The sequence below is a fragment of the Ovis canadensis genome, chromosome 21, assembly GCF_042477335.2.
Source record: "Ovis canadensis isolate MfBH-ARS-UI-01 breed Bighorn chromosome 21, ARS-UI_OviCan_v2, whole genome shotgun sequence".
NCBI classification, from domain to species: domain Eukaryota; kingdom Metazoa; phylum Chordata; class Mammalia; order Artiodactyla; family Bovidae; genus Ovis; species Ovis canadensis.
Window position 1 is genome coordinate 59,803,567 of NC_091265.1, and position 16,681 is coordinate 59,820,247.

Consider the following 16,681-nt stretch of genomic DNA (forward strand, 5'->3'; position numbering starts at 1 on the left):
TATTAGAAAGATCTCCCGGGTTTTGTTTACATTTCTCTTTGTCCTCAACGGGTAACAGCAATCCTGCTTACCTTAAACCATTAGAATCAATCACCCCAGCCATCAATGATACTTCCTTTTTACTTTCTTGCCCAGTGACAGGCAGAACTCAAAACAGCCCATTGGCAATCTCAGATCCTATTAATAATTCAGAGAAATCATTATTGCGCCCCCTGGTGGAAGCCTTCCTCCCTTGTGTCCTAGAGACTCTGGATCAGCCAGAGCCCAGAGTGGCGAGAACAGAAAACAAACATTTTGCAAAATAACCATCAGCTGAGATTGCAAGAGGCTGCACCCCCACTTCCACTTCTTGGTTCCTGTCTGTAAGAAAAACACTATATGTATCAGTCACTGGTTCAGAGGATATAGAGGATCTACTGTTCAATGATGCAGCATTTCTTAAAAGAATCCTAACAGAAAGACTCCCTGATAGTCCAGTGGCTAAGACTACACTCCCAACGCAGAGGGGCCCAGGTTTAATCCCTGCTCAAGGAACTAGACCCCACATGCCTCAACAAAGTGTTCACATGTCACAACTAAAGATCCCACATGCTGCAACAAAGATCGGAGATCCTACGTGTGGCAATTCAGACCTAGCACAACCAAATAAATTAATAAAAGAAAGAAAAAATCCTAAAAGAATCAAAAGCCATTGGTACTGGGCTCATAAACTGCCTTTCCAATAACAGAGAACTAGGCTACTTATCATTACCTTATCAATAGCTTTTATTTAAAAACTTTAATGAGACATACCTACAGAGAAGTGCACAAATCTTGGGTGGGTCGATGAATTTTTACAAAGTGAACAAACTTGTGTAACCCAGACAAGGAATATTACTAGCACCTTTGTAGCCACCTTATGCCCCCTCATTATTATCTTCCAAAGTGAACCACTTTCCTGACTTCTGCCTCCATAGTTTAGCATGTATGATTATTTAATTTGATATAAATGGAATCACACAATATGTCCTCTTTGGAAATTGGCTTCTTTTTTTTCAAATATTACGTTTTTGAGATTCACTCACGTTGTTGTGTAGCAAGTTTGTTCTTTACCATGTTGCTTAATCCACTCTAGTGCTATGGGCATTTGGAATGTTCTAGTTTGGGCCTAATACAATTAATGCTATTGTGATCATTCTTACACATGGTTTTCCATATATGCATGCATGAATAGAATTGCTGGGTCAGAGGGTATGTGTGTGTTCAGCTTCAGTGCTCACACACTGTCTTAGCTCAGGATGTTGTAACAAAGTACCATAGACAACAGATATTTATTTCTCACAATTCTGGAGGCTGGGAAATCCAAGATCAAGGTGCCAGCAAATTTGGTTCCTGGTGGAAGTCCACTTCCTAGCTTGTGGACATCTGCTTTCTTGCTGGGTCCTCACATGGCCTTTCCTCACAGATAGATCTCCAGCTGCTTCTTCTAATGAGGGCACTAATTCCACCATGAGAACTCCACCCTCAGATTGCATCTAAACTTAATTACCTCTGAAAGATCCCACCTCCAAATATTATCAGACTTAGTGGGTAGGACTTAAACATATGAATGTGGGGCTGGGAGCTTCCCTGGTGGTTCAGACAGTAAAGAATCTGCCTGCAATGCACGAGACTGGGGTTTGATCCCTGAGTTGGGAAGATCCCTTTAGGAGGGAATGGCTACCCACTCCAGTGTCCTTGTCTGGAGAATTCCATGGGCAGAGGAGCCAGATGGGCTACAGTCCATGGGGTCGCAGAGTCGAACACAACTGACCAACTAACACTTCTACTTTTCACATTCATGCTGAAACACATACTTTTGAATTCTTTTGGTATCACCTTTGATTCCCACAATCATTTGGGGAACAAGAGTGCAACAGTATTGTCCCTAGGTTTTCCTTCCAAGCTGCTGACATCTATTCTGCAAATTTGGTGCAGGGTAAACAATGACAAATACCACTCAACTCTCATCTGCCAAACCTGATTTTAAGGCACAATGATGGTAAGATGTGTCCTGATTCCGAAATACTAAAATGGGGGGAGGGCAGAGAATATGTGCATCTTAGAATTGATGAAATACGGCATATTACCAGGATCAAAGACCAAGCCCTGGGGACTCTGACGGGTCTAGGTAGATGTGAGGACAGAGAGCCAGTAAAAGAAGCTGAAGGAGCTGGCAGTGTGATAGGCAGCCAGCCAGGACAGTGTGTGTCTCAGAGATGAGTTTGAAAAAGAAGTGACTGGCCAGTGTTGTCATGAGGGCTGATAGGCTGATAAAGACAGGGAGATCTCGAAATCTGTTGAAATGGAGATCGTGGTGTCTTTGTTAGATGTTTCAATGAACTGATGAGAACAAAATCCCCATTAAACTGGGCAGAGAGACACTTGGAAATAAATCAGCAGGGATAGTAAGTATAAACAAGAATACGTGCTCTGAAAGGGTGAAAAGAAAGAGGGTGATAAAGGCAGAAAGGGCTTAAGGAAGGGCTCTGATATTTTTTAAAGAGGATATTAAGCCATGTTTGCAGATGAATTTGCATGATTCAATAGTGAAGGAGAAGTGAATGGTACAGGAGAGGAAGTTGCAGGAGAGAAGTTCTTCAGAGGAGGACAAGAGCTTAGGGGTAGGAAGCAGGGGAGAAGAGGTGGAGATCAATTAAGTTGGTGGCAGGAAGGTGGGGGAACTTTTGTCAGACCCAAATATTCAGGCCAAAGATCTGCCAGGTTCTTGGAGTTAATATTTCTCTCACTAAAGTGGCCAGCCCAAGAGGAGTGTGCACTGCTCTTACCTTCGGCTACCCACCAACCCTGAGTCTGTACGTGAGGGCAAAGGGTTATTAACCACGAGGTTAAAGGTCAGCGAGGTAACAGGACGCATGACCTCCATCTAGACCACCTCTGGGCTTGCCAGTTCTCACCAACCTCTCACCTTCTCATTTATGGACCTGGTCAGATCCTCTCCCTTCTACCTTCTCACTAAACGGATGAGGCAAAACTGGAGCAGAAGCCTCGGGGCGCGCGCCCGCCTCCATTGCGCCTGCGCACTCGTCCCTGGATTTCCAGGCCGGGGAGAACCGGCCAGAAGCTCATTCTCCGTCGCTCGCTCTCGGGCGCACGCGCCCCGGTGGCGCCTGCGCAGAAGGACAAGGAAATTGGTTCCCTTTGCGGTCCCAGCGCCTGCGCGCTGCGGGCTCCGGGCCTCCCGGCCTGAGGGAGAGAAGCCGGGAAGATGGCGGCCGTGGTGGAAAATGTAGTGAAGCTGTGAGTGGCCGTTTCTTTCTCTTCTAGCCTGGGAGGTCTTGTAGGGGACCTGGAAGCAGGGGGCGGTGTGGGAACGGACGAGGCGGAGAGAGGGACGTGCCCAGAGAGGCCGTGTTGCGACTCCTAGAGGGGAGGGCAACAGGAGACTCGGGAAAGACGTTGCGCTTCTTTGGAAACTTGTGGAGGCCCTGAGGGGGGCACACGGGAGCCCCTGACGGGCAGCCTCCCTGTGGGGCTGGGCGCTCCTTCAGGCGGAAGGTTTCCAGAGTATGGCGCCCTTGTTGCGTACGGCACACGGTCCCGGCTTCGCCTCCGTCCGGGAGAGCGGGGCCGACCCCCGCGAAGCCTGGCCGCCGGCCCCTCCCCGTCGGCTGCCCGCAGCGGGCCCCGGAGGAGCAGGCTCGGCCGCCCTGGCGCCGTTAAGCGCTCAGGGCTGTTTTGTTCTGAACAGCCCCGTGACGTTCCTGGGCGGGCGGGGGCGGGGGTGGGGTGGTCCTTGAGTATCAGGTACCCGAGACCAAAAATATTCCTGGGGAGAATTTGTGGAAGAGCAAGATCCAGAGGGAAAGAACTTCAGGGAAGAGGGGCTTGGCGCCGGCCAGTCCCAGCCATCGGAAAGTGGGCACTGGACGGACGCAGTCCAGGACGCCCTGGCCGCCCCGAGGGGCATCTGGGTCGACCGTCTTCGCTCTGCAATACTCTTGGACTGGGCAGATTTCAAGCAAAGTTAAAGTTCATGGTTGTTTGGCAGACTGAGAATGGCCTGTTAGCTGTGAGTTAAAGATGCTTTGGGACTTGATTTAATCCAGCCTCCTCCCCGAAGAAGAATCTCAATGAGTTTTCCAATGGGTTCTTGCACCCCCACCCCCGTCGGCCAATACAGCAAGCTCTTTAATGGACACATTTGGCTTGGTGCAGGGGTAGGAAAAATGAGGTGACCAGTTGTGCAGCTTGGCTTTTGGATTTTGACTGGGTGAGAAGGTAAAGGTTTGGGAACTCTTCTAAGGGGCACATAGCTTCTCAACTGTCTTTGTAGTAGGCTGAGCCCCACTCTTCCCAAGAGCCTTTTTTCTAAGAGTACATTGCTTCTCTCCCTCCCCCTGCCTGGAGCCTTTTCTTTGAGAATGCTTTCCCACTTCCATTAAGCTAAGTGCCTTCTCCTTGTGGGTTTTTTTTTTTTTTTTTTAGCGTGCTTTCAGCTCCATCCTGCTGCCTATTTCAGCCACCCCTACTCCCAGCACTATTTATTATCTTCCTCTCTGATCTACCCACTTCAGTTTCCCCAGCACTCTCTCCAAGCTGACATTTCCCTCAATTTAGAAATGACGCTGCTGATCTACCATTTATATGTTATCCATACTGACTCAGATGTTCTTTCTTTGTTTCCGTCTTTCTCTTTGTTGACTGCCCCTGTCCCATTGTAAAGGGAGGTTTTACACAGGTTTCATGCCTCTCAAAAAAGAATCAAAGCTTCTACCTTGGAAAGCTTACTGTAATGGGGGAATGTCAAAACTTGCCTAGGTTTAAGAGTTTTATGTAGTGAGATTGTTTATGTTGGAAGACTTTCATCTGAGAAATAAGGTCACCAACCCTTTCATGCAGTATTGGAAGTGAGGGGTTGCCCGTTTAAATAGAGCTTGACTTCTTATTTCTCTTTAAAGATCTGTAGAGATAGTGAAGGTCACCAACTGCTGATTCCTGAGTACCAGTAATAAATAACCAACTTTCTGCTCCTCAGTTCTAGCTGTAAAGAGCTGTGGACCACAGTTAATACATTTTCGTACAGAACCTGCTCTTTAAAAAGAGACTTCCAGTCTTCCTGTACCATTCTCATCCTGTAAAGAGACGCTTTTCTTGACCATGGTGTGCCTAGTCTTCTGACTGCTGAGGTTTTACATTGAGGTCAGGACTACTAGCTCATCTTTTCTGACTTGCATCTTGTTCTGGGAGAAGAATTTTCCTATTTGTAAATTCTCCATCCCTCCCAAAGGTGGTGTCAGAATTGAAACAATCTTTAAGAGGTCTTACAGGGCAAAATAATAGTATAAAAGAGCTGTGGTTGCTGAAATCCTCTGAGTTAGGTAACAAGATCTGGAGAATGTTAGCTTAAAATTTCTTGTAGGAGCCTTAGATTCTTAAGAGAGCTCTCTCATTCTTTTTTGCTCTATCCTCATCAGATCCTCTCTTCCTCCAACTTGTATTTCGTTATCAGCTCTCACTCACAATGCAGTTTGCCCCACCTTCTGAAATCCCATTTAACTCACCAGAGCTTTGATAGAACATCTCTCGTCATATCTCAACCCCACCCCCGACAGTTTCCAGCCTCCTTGCTCTGACTTTGCAGTTCTCAGCCTGTCTAGCCCTTCTTTCCATCTGGCTTACAGTGTCAGTATCAATTTCCATCAGCAGAAACAAAGGCGCTGCCGCACTCAGCCTTGTTTATCCACTTTTCCTCTGTTTAGTGAGGACATGGCTGCCTCCTAAAGGCGAGCAAATATGAGCCTATTCCTTCTCTTTATTCTCCAGCACAGGCTTCATGCCTACCTCAAATTACAGTCATTACAGCACATTGAATCAAGCCAGACTATCTTGTGATGTCACTGCCTGCGTGCAGTGTATGTCTTTGTTGGTTGCTGGGAATGTTCTAAGCTGTGCCTCAGTGGCTGCCCCATGAAAGCCCCTCTTCGATTCCAGAGCAGGGTTTGTTGCTGCAGCTTGAGTTACGAACATAAGCGACAGAGATTTACTGTGTTCAACTTCTCATGCTTGGAGTCTCCCTCTTGTAGAATATGTCAGAGCTTATCTAGTTCAGCCTCCCTAGTCAATAGCATACCTGAGATCCACGTGGGTTGACTAAATGTCCATATATGTGGTGACTTGCAGCCAAGCCTGATCTTTTTACTTCTGAGTCAGGATATTCCAGACACCTTCATGGGTGCTGAGGATATTGTGGGAAAGAAATCATCTGCCCTCAGTTTGTTTACTTTGATCAATCAAGGGAAATTCCCTGGTGGTCCAGTGGTTAGGACTTGGCGCTTTAACTGCTAAGGGCATAGGTTCAATCCCTGGTTGGCAAACTTTAAGATCCTTCAAGCCACGTAGTGCGAAGAAAGAAAAAGTTTGCTCGAATATAGAAATGTGAATTGTGTTAGTTTAAGCTCTAGTATTACTGTGCTTGTTAAACCCTGAAGGATGAGAACAAGGTTGGTTCTGTATACATGCTTCTTAGAACCAGATTACTCCTGGCACTGCAGTTTTGCAGCTTTTTAAAGCTCTTGCTGCTGCTGCTGCTGCTGCTGCTAAGTTGCTTCAGTCCTCTATGCGACCCCATAGAGGGCAGCCCACCAGGCTCCCCCGTCCCTGGGATTCTCTAGGCAAGAATACTGGAGTGAGTTGCCATTTCCTTTTCCAATGCATAAAAGTGAAAAGTCAAAGTGAAATCACTCTTAAAAAATTCACATTTCAAAGGAGGTCTTTTGAGTTCAAAAAGGTTCTTAAAAAATTTGTTGGTGTGAGAATGGAGAAGGGTCTAGAATAGGCCTTTCTGCAAACAGGTTTTGTATCAGTGTAATGGTACTCAGTAGAAAGTAGGCTTCAAGGGTGTTCACATATTTCCAAATGATTTATATTGATTGTAAAGTTAGTATATAGAATTAGCTACTTTGCAAATACCTAGTTTAAAACTCAAAAGATATAAAATGGCACAAAGGAGAAAGTCCCCTAGCCACCTGGTTTTTCTCCTTGGACTCCTACAGTTTCTTTTCCACCACTTAGGGACATCCCATAGCACTGCTCAGCCCTGTACCCCCTCCCCTTTTTTTGTAGTTATCTTGGAGATTGTTTAATGTTTGTACATGAAGAGCTTCCTTTTTTTCTTATAGCTAAGTTGAATTTCTTTGTATAGATGGAGTTTGATAAACTTTAGTAAGTCCCCCCAGATCTTTTGAACTCTTCTCATTTGTAAACAGGAGTAACTTCAGCTTCTCAGAATCCTGAGGGTTAAGATAAGTAGCTCTTTGGTTACCAAAGTGTTGGATTCATGAGAGGCACAGAACAAACATTATTTTCTTCCCCTCTTTGTGGGTTAGACTAAGGACTGATTAGACACAGGGTGCAATCATGCGCTCTGACGGTAATTTATTTGTAAGGTACTTTTCCTCATAATGGCCTAGTGAAGGGGTTTGGTGTCCCATGAGGCAGAAATGGAAGCAAATAAAAGCAGAGTGACATTCTCCCAGTCCCTTGAGCCTTCTAGAGAAGCAGATGGCAAGGGAAAGGGATAGCCCAGCACGTAAACACACACGTGCGCAGTCACACCTGAGTTTTGTCTTTCCTGAAGCCTTGGGGAGCAGTATTACAAAGATGCCATGGAGCAGTGCCACAATTACAACGCCCGCCTCTGTGCTGAGCGCAGCGTACGCCTGCCTTTCTTGGACTCACAGACGGGAGTAGCCCAGAGCAACTGTTATATCTGGATGGAAAAGCGACATCGGGGTCCAGGTGAGAATCCACTCAGGAGCCCAAGGAGGAACCAGCTTCCTCATCTTAGGTGATGAGCCAGCTGAATAGGTTTTCCCTGTTGCTTTCCACCCAGGGATGCATACAGTCTTCCCGTGATTAGAAGCCTGGAGAGGTTGAAACACCTTTTGTTGTCCACAGGGCTACACTGCTCAGGGTCTTGCTGGGCTCTGGAGAGCTATGTGTTAGCCAAGGCTCCTGAGCTTAATCTGTTTTCTTGTCCATAAGCCATGCCTCCTCCAGCCCCAGGTGCTTACCATCCATATTCCTCCCTTGCTCTAGAACGCTACTCATGTAGAAAGTGTTTGATACTATTTTCTAGAGCTGTGTTAGGGTTTGATTTCTCTCTTTTCCTTCCTTCCTTAGGATTGGCCTCTGGGCAGCTGTACTCTTACCCTGCCCGGCGCTGGCGGAAAAAGCGGCGAGCCCACCCTCCTGAGGATCCAAGGCTTTCTTTCCCATCTATTAAACCAGGTGAAGCACAGTCCTCCCTGAGCGGGATATACCCTGCTGCATAGTCAGAGGCCTGCTAATCACTTGTTACATACCAGGCCCAGTGCTAGATTCTGAAGATACTAAAATGAATGACATGTGAGTCTTTCTGTGAAGAATTCAGTCTAATAGTTAAGAGACAAGTAAACAGATAAGTTATGGTGCCAAGTAAATGAAAGCATCTTGGTTCCTGGGCAGCCAGAGACCAGAAGACAGTGACTGGCTTGTGATTGGTCTGACACTGTAGGTCAGGCAGATCTGCGTTCAGCCCTTGTGAGCCTCACCTCCTCCTGACCTTGCCCGCAGACACAGACCAGACCCTGAAGAAGGAGGGGCTGATCTCTCAGGACGGCAGTAGTTTAGAGGCTCTGTTACGCACCGACCCCCTGGAGAAGCGAGGCGCCCCCGATCCCCGAGTTGATGATGACAGCCTGGGCGAGTTTCCTGTGACGAACAGTCGAGCACGGAAGGTACACGATTAACACTATGGTTAAGGAAACTGTGGTGGAAACCAGTCTCCTCTTCATCCGAGGCCACCCAGTAATCAGGATAGAAGCAAGAGCTATGGGCCAGGAAGGGCCCCTGCTGTTCTGCCTGCTCCATTCCTTAGTGAGCACTGCGTACTGACGGGCTGCACTGTCACCATCCCGTCTTGCCTGCTCCTTTTCTAGTAACTATAGACTCTCATCTTCTGCTGCCACCCGAGTTTTTTTAGTGCCTAGGGTTACCTAGGTGATGTCTCTGCCAACAAGGAAGCGAAAACTGTATGTAAAAATATGTCAGGCACTGCTAAGCGCTTTTCCATCATTTTCTACAGTCTCTACAATTTTAGGAAATAGGTACCATTGCCCATTTCACAAGGAGGGGTGGCGCGCTACAGCACATTAGGAAAAAGGAAAACCTGCCTCAAGTAAGCAGCATTGCTCCAGTTTAACTCTGGGATGTTAGGTGTTGGAAGGGAACCACTGCTGACATGCTCCCACCCAGGTGGCAGATCAGAGGCAGGAGAGGGCATGCCACTTGGGGTATCAGGGAAAGTTTTATGAAAACGTGGTGTTTGATTTAGCTACTTGGAGATGGTGGAAAAGGCATTCCAGACTAGGGGAACAACATGAAGAAAGGCCCAGAGGAAGGAGAGCCCAAAGCCTTGAAAGAACAGCAGTGAGGAGTGAGGCTGGAGTGGAGCCGCTGGGTCACGGAGGCGGTTCTGGCAACCTTGGCCAGTCCCAACGTGGGGGAGCTGTTGGATGTTCTCATTTCTGCCCATCCTAATCCTCCTGTCTACTCAGCGGATCCTAGAACCAGATGACTTCCTGGATGACCTTGATGATGAGGACTATGAAGAAGACACTCCCAAGCGTCGGGGCAAGGGGAAGTCCAAGGTGAGGGGCAGCCCAGGGGATTGGGGAGCCTGCAGAGTCCCACTGTCTTACTGCTGCTTGTTGCCATCATCCTTCCTGAATGAGATTAGCAGCCGCTACCAAGAGAATAACTCTTCAGGCCCAGACACCGTAGTTAAGGGCTCTTCTTCTTTGCAGAGTAAAGGTGTGGGCAGTGCCCGTAAGAAGCTGGACGCTTCCATCCTGGAGGATCGGGACAAACCCTATGCCTGTGACAGTGAGTGCCTCACGGGTGGGTGGGTAGTCCTTGCCTTCGACCCAGCTCCTCGGGATATGAAAGGAGGGAAGGTTGTATTCTTGCTCAAAGTGGTAAAACAAGCTTGGACTCTTGTCCTGCCTGCTGACTGGTTCCCTCTGAGATCCCTGAGAGGCCCCGGCCTCTGCTGCACGATGGGTGAGCCTTGCATGCTCTGGGGGAGATTTCTGCTGTCCTCTGGGGTGGGGGTGCCCATGAGGGACACACAGCAGGCAAAGTTGGCCTCTCAGTAGATGACATCTGGGCCTGCTGGCCCCAATCAAGTCAGGCCCCAGGAGTCCAGCGCTGACTTTTCCGATGTCTGTTCCCTCTTCCCCTTTTCTCTGACTCGCCCCACTTCTGTCCCTGCACCCTGGGACCACCGTCTCCGCTGGGGTTTCTCTCTCGTTTGCTCTGCTTTCCTGCTGCTGCTGTACCTGTCTCAAGTGTACCAAGGCCCTCTTCTCATGACTTTTCTTTCTGTCTTTCAGATAGTTTCAAACAAAAGCATACCTCGAAAGCGCCCCAGAGAGGTAGCTCTCTCAACTTCTCAGACTTTTGGTTTTCCTATCCCTTTTTCCCTTCTCCCTTTGTTCCTGCCTTTCTCATCTGTGACGCTAGTGTTAAGGTCCCTGGAATGGCATGGAGAGAGGAGCCCTGGCCCTTCTGTTGCAGTCCACTCCTCACAGTCCCAGAAGCTGCCTCTCCCTGCTCGTCTCCCACCACGTTGCTCTAGGGCTGCTTGGGCCCACTGCATGGGGTGGCTTTAGAAGCATTCTGAGGGACCCATTGTCCCAGATCCCTCCGCTTCCGCTTCCCCAAAACAGACATGTGGTGGTCAGCTAACGTTCCCCACCATCCCGCCACCCTTCCCATCCCTTCCCCATTCCTTTCCTGCCACCCCTTATTCTTCTTGGTATCACTGCTCAAAGGTACAGGGTGCCTCGTGGGGATCTGCTTTCCTTGGTGGTTGAGGGGTTGTTGGTTGGACAGAGCACTGCTGTGCACATGTCTTTGAGTTTCTCTGGGGAACAGCTACCCCAGCAGACTCAGTTGATAGATTTTTCCCAAGAGATCCACCCTTACTTCTTTATTTGGGCAGAGGTGGGCTGTGTTGTATGTAGGGAGTAGCATGAGCCTACATTTACTGATAGGATAAAAAAGTTTAGAGTCTTAGCTTTCCTCCTGCCTGCCATTATTGCAGAATTATTGCAATACTATGGAAGGTCCCTTTCCTTCCTGACCTGGAGCTCCCCAGACTATTCCCAAGGCAGGCAGAAGGCAACGGCTCAGTCTCCCAGACAGCTTGAGTGGAGGAGCAGAGGTGGCCGTGCTCTGGGCTTTAGTAAGTGGAGGAGCCGTGGGAGCTTGAGACCCCCGGGCCTGCTGTTCCTGGCCACGGGGAGGCGGCTCTCAGTAAAGGTCTGTCCCTGAGCAGAGCTGATGGGGGCGGTTACCTCTGCCTCACGTGGAGCCCACAGCTTAGAGGGGCAGGGATGAGGTACCCTGAGATCCTAACACCTTTCTCTGCAATCTTCTCCCCACTCAGTTTGTGGAAAACGTTACAAGAACCGACCAGGCCTGAGTTACCACTATGCCCACTCCCACTTGGCTGAGGAGGAGGGCGAGGACAAGGAAGACTCACAGCCACCCACCCCCGTTTCCCAGAGGTCCGAGGAGCAGAAATGTAAGCTGGTGTCAGGGGCGAGGCAAGCAGGAGTCGGCTTGGCTGTGAAAAACCCTTCTTGTGGGGATGTCAGGAGACCCAGAGGCCCGCCTGGGTATCATCTGAGTTCTTCCCTTTCTTGTTATAGCCAAGAAGGGTCCTGATGGATTGGCCCTGCCCAACAACTACTGCGACTTCTGCCTGGGGGACTCCAAGATCAACAAGAAGACAGGACAGCCCGAGGAGCTGGTGTCCTGCTCTGACTGTGGCCGCTCAGGTATCTGAGCCAGTGCAGCCCCTGGCGGCACCCAGACCCTGAGGGCTCGTGGCTCACCAGCATCCCGGTGGCTGCCCTCGCCGGGCCCCCTCGCTGCTCCGCAGTCCTCAGCTCCCTGACCTGCCCGCTCTCCTCCACAGGGCACCCGTCCTGCCTCCAGTTCACCCCCGTGATGATGGCAGCGGTGAAGACCTACCGCTGGCAGTGCATCGAGTGCAAGTGCTGCAACATCTGCGGCACCTCCGAGAACGACGTGCGTGCCCCCGCCCGTTCCTGCTCGGCTTCCCTCTCCTTCCCACCAGCGGGCACTGAGATTGGTTTGGCAGGTGTTCACTGAGTATCTGCTTTGTGTCAGACCCTGTTTTAGGCACGAAGGACACTAAACAACGTCCCTGCTTTCATGGGCTTCACACGCTTGTGTGAACAGTTAGCAAAGAAATGAGTGGCATCTTCATACTGTTCCCTGCAGAGAATGTTCCATGCAGTAGTGTGGTTAACTGTTAGAGTAAATGAATAACTGATTTAGATAGAAAGGTCTTTTCTGAGGCTGTTGGGGTCCCAGTGGGATGACAGTGACTTCCTGGACGGAGAGGGACAGCAGTGGTTTTCTGGCCAGAGGGTCCCACATCTGTTCCTGCCATCTGCCCCGCCCCTCTTGGAAGAGCCCTCCTAACCCATTCCCAGCGGCCCAGCCAAGGGGAGTCATTCACCTCCCCCTTCCTCTTCCATTTCACCTCCTCTAGGACCAGCTGCTCTTCTGTGATGACTGCGATCGTGGCTACCACATGTATTGTCTAACCCCGTCCATGTCTGAGCCTCCTGAAGGTAGGTTTCCCTGTACTCTTACTCAGAACAAGTATTTATTAGTGACTTGAAAATCACTTATACAATGAGTGTATTTCTGTATCAGTGATACAGTCTTCCAGGTTAGGGAGTAGGCTCTTAGCCTTCACTCAGTTCAGAGTGCTTTACTAGCATTGCAACTTCTAGGGTTTAGCGTTTGTACATTATCACCAGATAACATGCACAGCCACAGAAAACGGACAGCCTGAAAGAAAACAAATGCTGAGCAGAAAATAATTACCAGAAGGAGAGATCTGTTATCGTTCAACCAGCCTACAAAACTCAGTCATAGTTTGTCCAGTGAGGGACTTTGGTTTCACCACTCCATGCCTGACAGATTTGAGTGTTCATTTCCACCAATTGGGAGAGGGAGCTGAACCTGGGACCTGAACAGTTTGCTCTGGCCCTCCAACAGTGCTTAGTAAGATGCTTCAAATTTATGGAAGGTCTTCGATGAAACCACTGGGGACACCAAAAAGTGTCTGCCTCTCTGCAAGTCCTCTTATCAGATTTCTGTGCTGAAGTCCCTCCTTTATCGAAATTCAGAAGCTTACTCAGGAGTACATGAAGCCCAGGAGCTGTTAGTGTGTCAGAGGATGTGGGCCAGCGTTATAGGCGAGAGAAAGTAGCTCACTGCTGATGTGAGCTGACTTGCAGTGTAGGTCAGACTGCTGTCACCCCCTAGAGGAGGATGCCACTAACAACGTCTGAGGGTCCTTTAGCAGCTGCAGGGAAGCACTCCCTCGATCTTTCATCTGTCACACCTCATTTATTTGTTTTATCTGTCAGGCCACATTTAGGGAGAAGTAGCATGTTTTGTGTTTTATTATTTTTTAACCATAAAATACCAATTCACAGGCACAGTTCTGCATGAACTGTAGAAAGGTGTTCCTGAGGAAGTGATGTCAGATACTGCGGTGGTAGACAGCAGGCAGCTGGGGAGTGCCCGCCAGAGCCATCAGGCGGTCTAGCCTCTAGGCCAGGAGTTCCACACTATGACCCCAGGCCGAACCTAGCACACATAACTCACAAGCTAAAAATTATTTTTACATTTTTAAACAGTTTTTTTAAAAAATAAAAAAAATGACTGAAACTGTGTGGCTCACAAAGCCTAAAGTAGTTAACACTGTCCGGCAGTTTACAGAAAAAATTTATCAACTGCTATATATTGACCTTTGGGTTAGAAAGGACCTTAGCTTTTTTGAGAGTCACCTCTGAAGAGCTGTTAAAAGCTATGGATTCTTTCCCTCAGAATGATGTTGAAATACACATATGTACAATTATGTTTATAGTTTTGAGGCATTAAGGGCTAATTTTGTTTCTCAAAAAAGAAGGCATAGAAGAATTTAGCTGTAGCAAGTATTAATAAATGAGCAAAATAAACCAGTTATTTTGCTTATAAGGAATATTGTTTCCTGGTTTTTTTTTTTTTAATGAAACCAGACTTGGGTCACAATAAGTGGCATCATAGTTGGCCCGCTTTTCCTCTCACTGGGTCCTCAGCCTCTGCTCAGACACCTGGTGATGGTGGCAAGCCCTTCTCTTCTGTCTGTGGGCTTTGCAGAAAACTGTCTTCTGTGGAATCAGTATTGGTTTCTCTAGACCCTCTATTCATGATCTTTATTCTAGCCTTTGGGGTCATGAGAACAAAAGTCTTGCTCTTCTGTAATCACAAGTTTAAAGCTCAGTTGCTTTAAAAAAAGTTCTCTGTCTCCCCAGGTCCTCTTTAGTGATTATAATTATAGGGCCCAGAGGGCCTGGGAATCTGTATTCTAAAATAGGCCTCCAGGTGATTCTATCTTTCATCTCCATTGAGAATTATTTTTCCTGCTGTTTGAAAACCTAGAGCTTGTCCCTGCTCAAGATAACTGAAACTTTGCTGTTGCAGCACATCTCCAGTCTTACCTGTAGCCAGGTCTGCCACTGGAGGTGCAGGGTGGAGGTCGAAGGACAGCAGGGGAGGATTGTGTGGAGCCCTCCTAACCCTCTATGCTTCTCTGCAGGAAGTTGGAGCTGCCACTTGTGTCTGGACCTGTTGAAGGAAAAAGCTTCCATCTACCAGAATCAGAACTCCTCTTGATGTGGCCACCCTCGACCCCTCATACATCTAGGGCTGTTTCTCTCCTCCTCTCTGTTTTTCATACCCACTTTCCCTTCCCCCTCTCTTTCTCAAGTCCAGAGAATCGCAGGGTGGTCATGCCAACCTGCCTTTGGCAGCAGCAAGCTAAGGTGGTAGCTCTGACCACCTCTGGCCCCAGGCCCTCAGCGAGAACGGAGCAGCACACTGCCCCAGGGCATAGCTGTGGGCCCAGCTTCTCCCTGCTCTCCCTGAAGAGCATTCACTCTGTCTGCCTTGGGCCGAGGCCCTGGTGATCACAGGGTTCAAGCAGTGTCCTCCGGGAAAGAGTGGGAGAGCAGCTCACTTCTCTCAGCTCAGCCTCCACTCTGGTCCCAGGGTTTTCCCTTCCTGTGAAGGTGAGTCAGACTGGGGCATATGCCAGAGCAGCTGGGAGTGAGAACTGAGCAAGCTGGCAAGCAGCTGGCCATGCCCTCATGCTGCTTAGCCTCACCGCCTCCTTCCCCCAGAGTGGTTTACTGCGGCCCTCTGTTCCTGCAGCCCAGGATCCTTTACCTGAGCCAGGATGCTCTTGGTCCTGCTCCTGGCTCTACCGCGTTCCCACCAACTTACCCCAGGGGGAGTAGCAGCCTCACCCTGATTGTCCCTTGTGCTTGCCTGTCTCATTCTCACAGGCCCTGGTCTCTAGTGACTGAAGCATTCCCCACCCTTGTTATTTTCTGTCTTCTGCCCCGCCCCCCTCCTTATTCCCTTTGGTTTTGTGGGGAGAGGGGAAGCATCACAGGGCCAGGCCAGAAGCTTGGGGGCCACTGGGAGATATTGGATAATGTGCCTGTTTTTTAACTCGATGAAAAAGCCTACCTCCGAAATCCCCTTTTTGTTCTTCCTGGACCTGGGCATTCAGCTCCTGCCCTTAACTGAATTGGGAGCCTCTGCCGCCTGCTCTGTGTATCCTGGCTCCTGGGTCGTGGGGGAGCCACCTAGACATCTCTTTCCTCCTTCGCATACTTGTTAGCAGCTGGTAAGGTCTTCACACCCTGATTCTTTAATTTTCTGCCTGGTGACACTTCAAGTAATAGGGGGGACTGTTCATCCCAGGACAGCCTGGAATGTCCTTCCCCTTGGCTGTGGGCAGGCCCTAATTCACTGTCACTTTGGAGTTGAGGTGTCTTTTTTTTCTTTCTTTCCTTAGTTCCTATATTCTAAGCATTAGTACAAATAAACATTTTTACACAGAGCCTTCTGCTGGATTCTTTTATCTCCAGATCTCCTTTCCTGTTTAAGGCCACTTTATCCAAAAGTGGTTTTTAAATGTTTTGAAGCATAGCTTTTCACCCAACTTAAACTTTTTGCTTAACCTTAGTAGATTAAGTTGATACAAAATTGGATACTTTGTTTTAATCTTTTATGTAAATTAAGTTATGACAATTTCTTATAAAGAAAAATGAAGTTGTTTTGATTAATTCAAAATTTGAGGGCACTCCTGGTGGCTCAGTGGTAAAGAATCCACCTACCATTACAGGAGAAATAGGTTCGATCCCTGGTCTGGGAAGATTCTATATGCCTCGGAGCAACTAACCCTAACCCGCAGGCCATAACTATGTAAGCCTGTGCACTAGAGCCTGGAGCCACAGCTACTGAGGCACTCACCCTAGAGCCCCTGCTCCCCAGCAAGAGAAGCCACTGCAGTGAAAAACCGGAGCATTGCAACTAGAGGAAACCTGTGGAACAACGAAGACCCAGCGCAGGCAAAAATAATTTTTTAAAATTGTAGTTTAACTTTAGAATCCTGTTTGTTTCCGTATTTTTGTGTCTTTGGGGGAAATTCTGCTGGATTTGTACGTGCAAGTAATGACAGCTTTATGACAGTTGACCTTGCAATTTAAGATACTTA

The 16,681-nt window shown here is 48.5% G+C and overlaps 1 protein-coding gene across 2 annotated transcripts; it reads left to right on the forward strand.

The window, feature by feature from the left end:
• Positions 1-2,595: 2,595 nt before the first annotated feature.
• On the forward strand, positions 2,596-16,024 carry DPF2 (double PHD fingers 2). 2 transcript variants are annotated; one of them, XM_069566420.1, is made up of 12 exons: positions 2,925-3,279; positions 7,619-7,779; positions 8,164-8,271; positions 8,596-8,759; positions 9,579-9,671; positions 9,828-9,906; positions 10,416-10,457; positions 11,474-11,611; positions 11,739-11,867; positions 12,008-12,120; positions 12,611-12,692; positions 14,714-16,024. In XM_069566420.1, exons 1-12 carry the CDS (start codon positions 3,248-3,250, stop codon positions 14,788-14,790), a joined length of 1,218 nt encoding a protein of 405 aa, XP_069422521.1. In that variant the 5' UTR covers positions 2,925-3,247; the 3' UTR covers positions 14,791-16,024. The 2 variants fall into 2 exon arrangements, with proteins under 2 accessions (XP_069422523.1, XP_069422521.1); XM_069566422.1 differs by lacking the exon at positions 10,416-10,457 and having other exon boundaries at positions 2,596-3,279.
• The last annotated feature ends 657 nt before the right edge of the window (positions 16,025-16,681 follow it).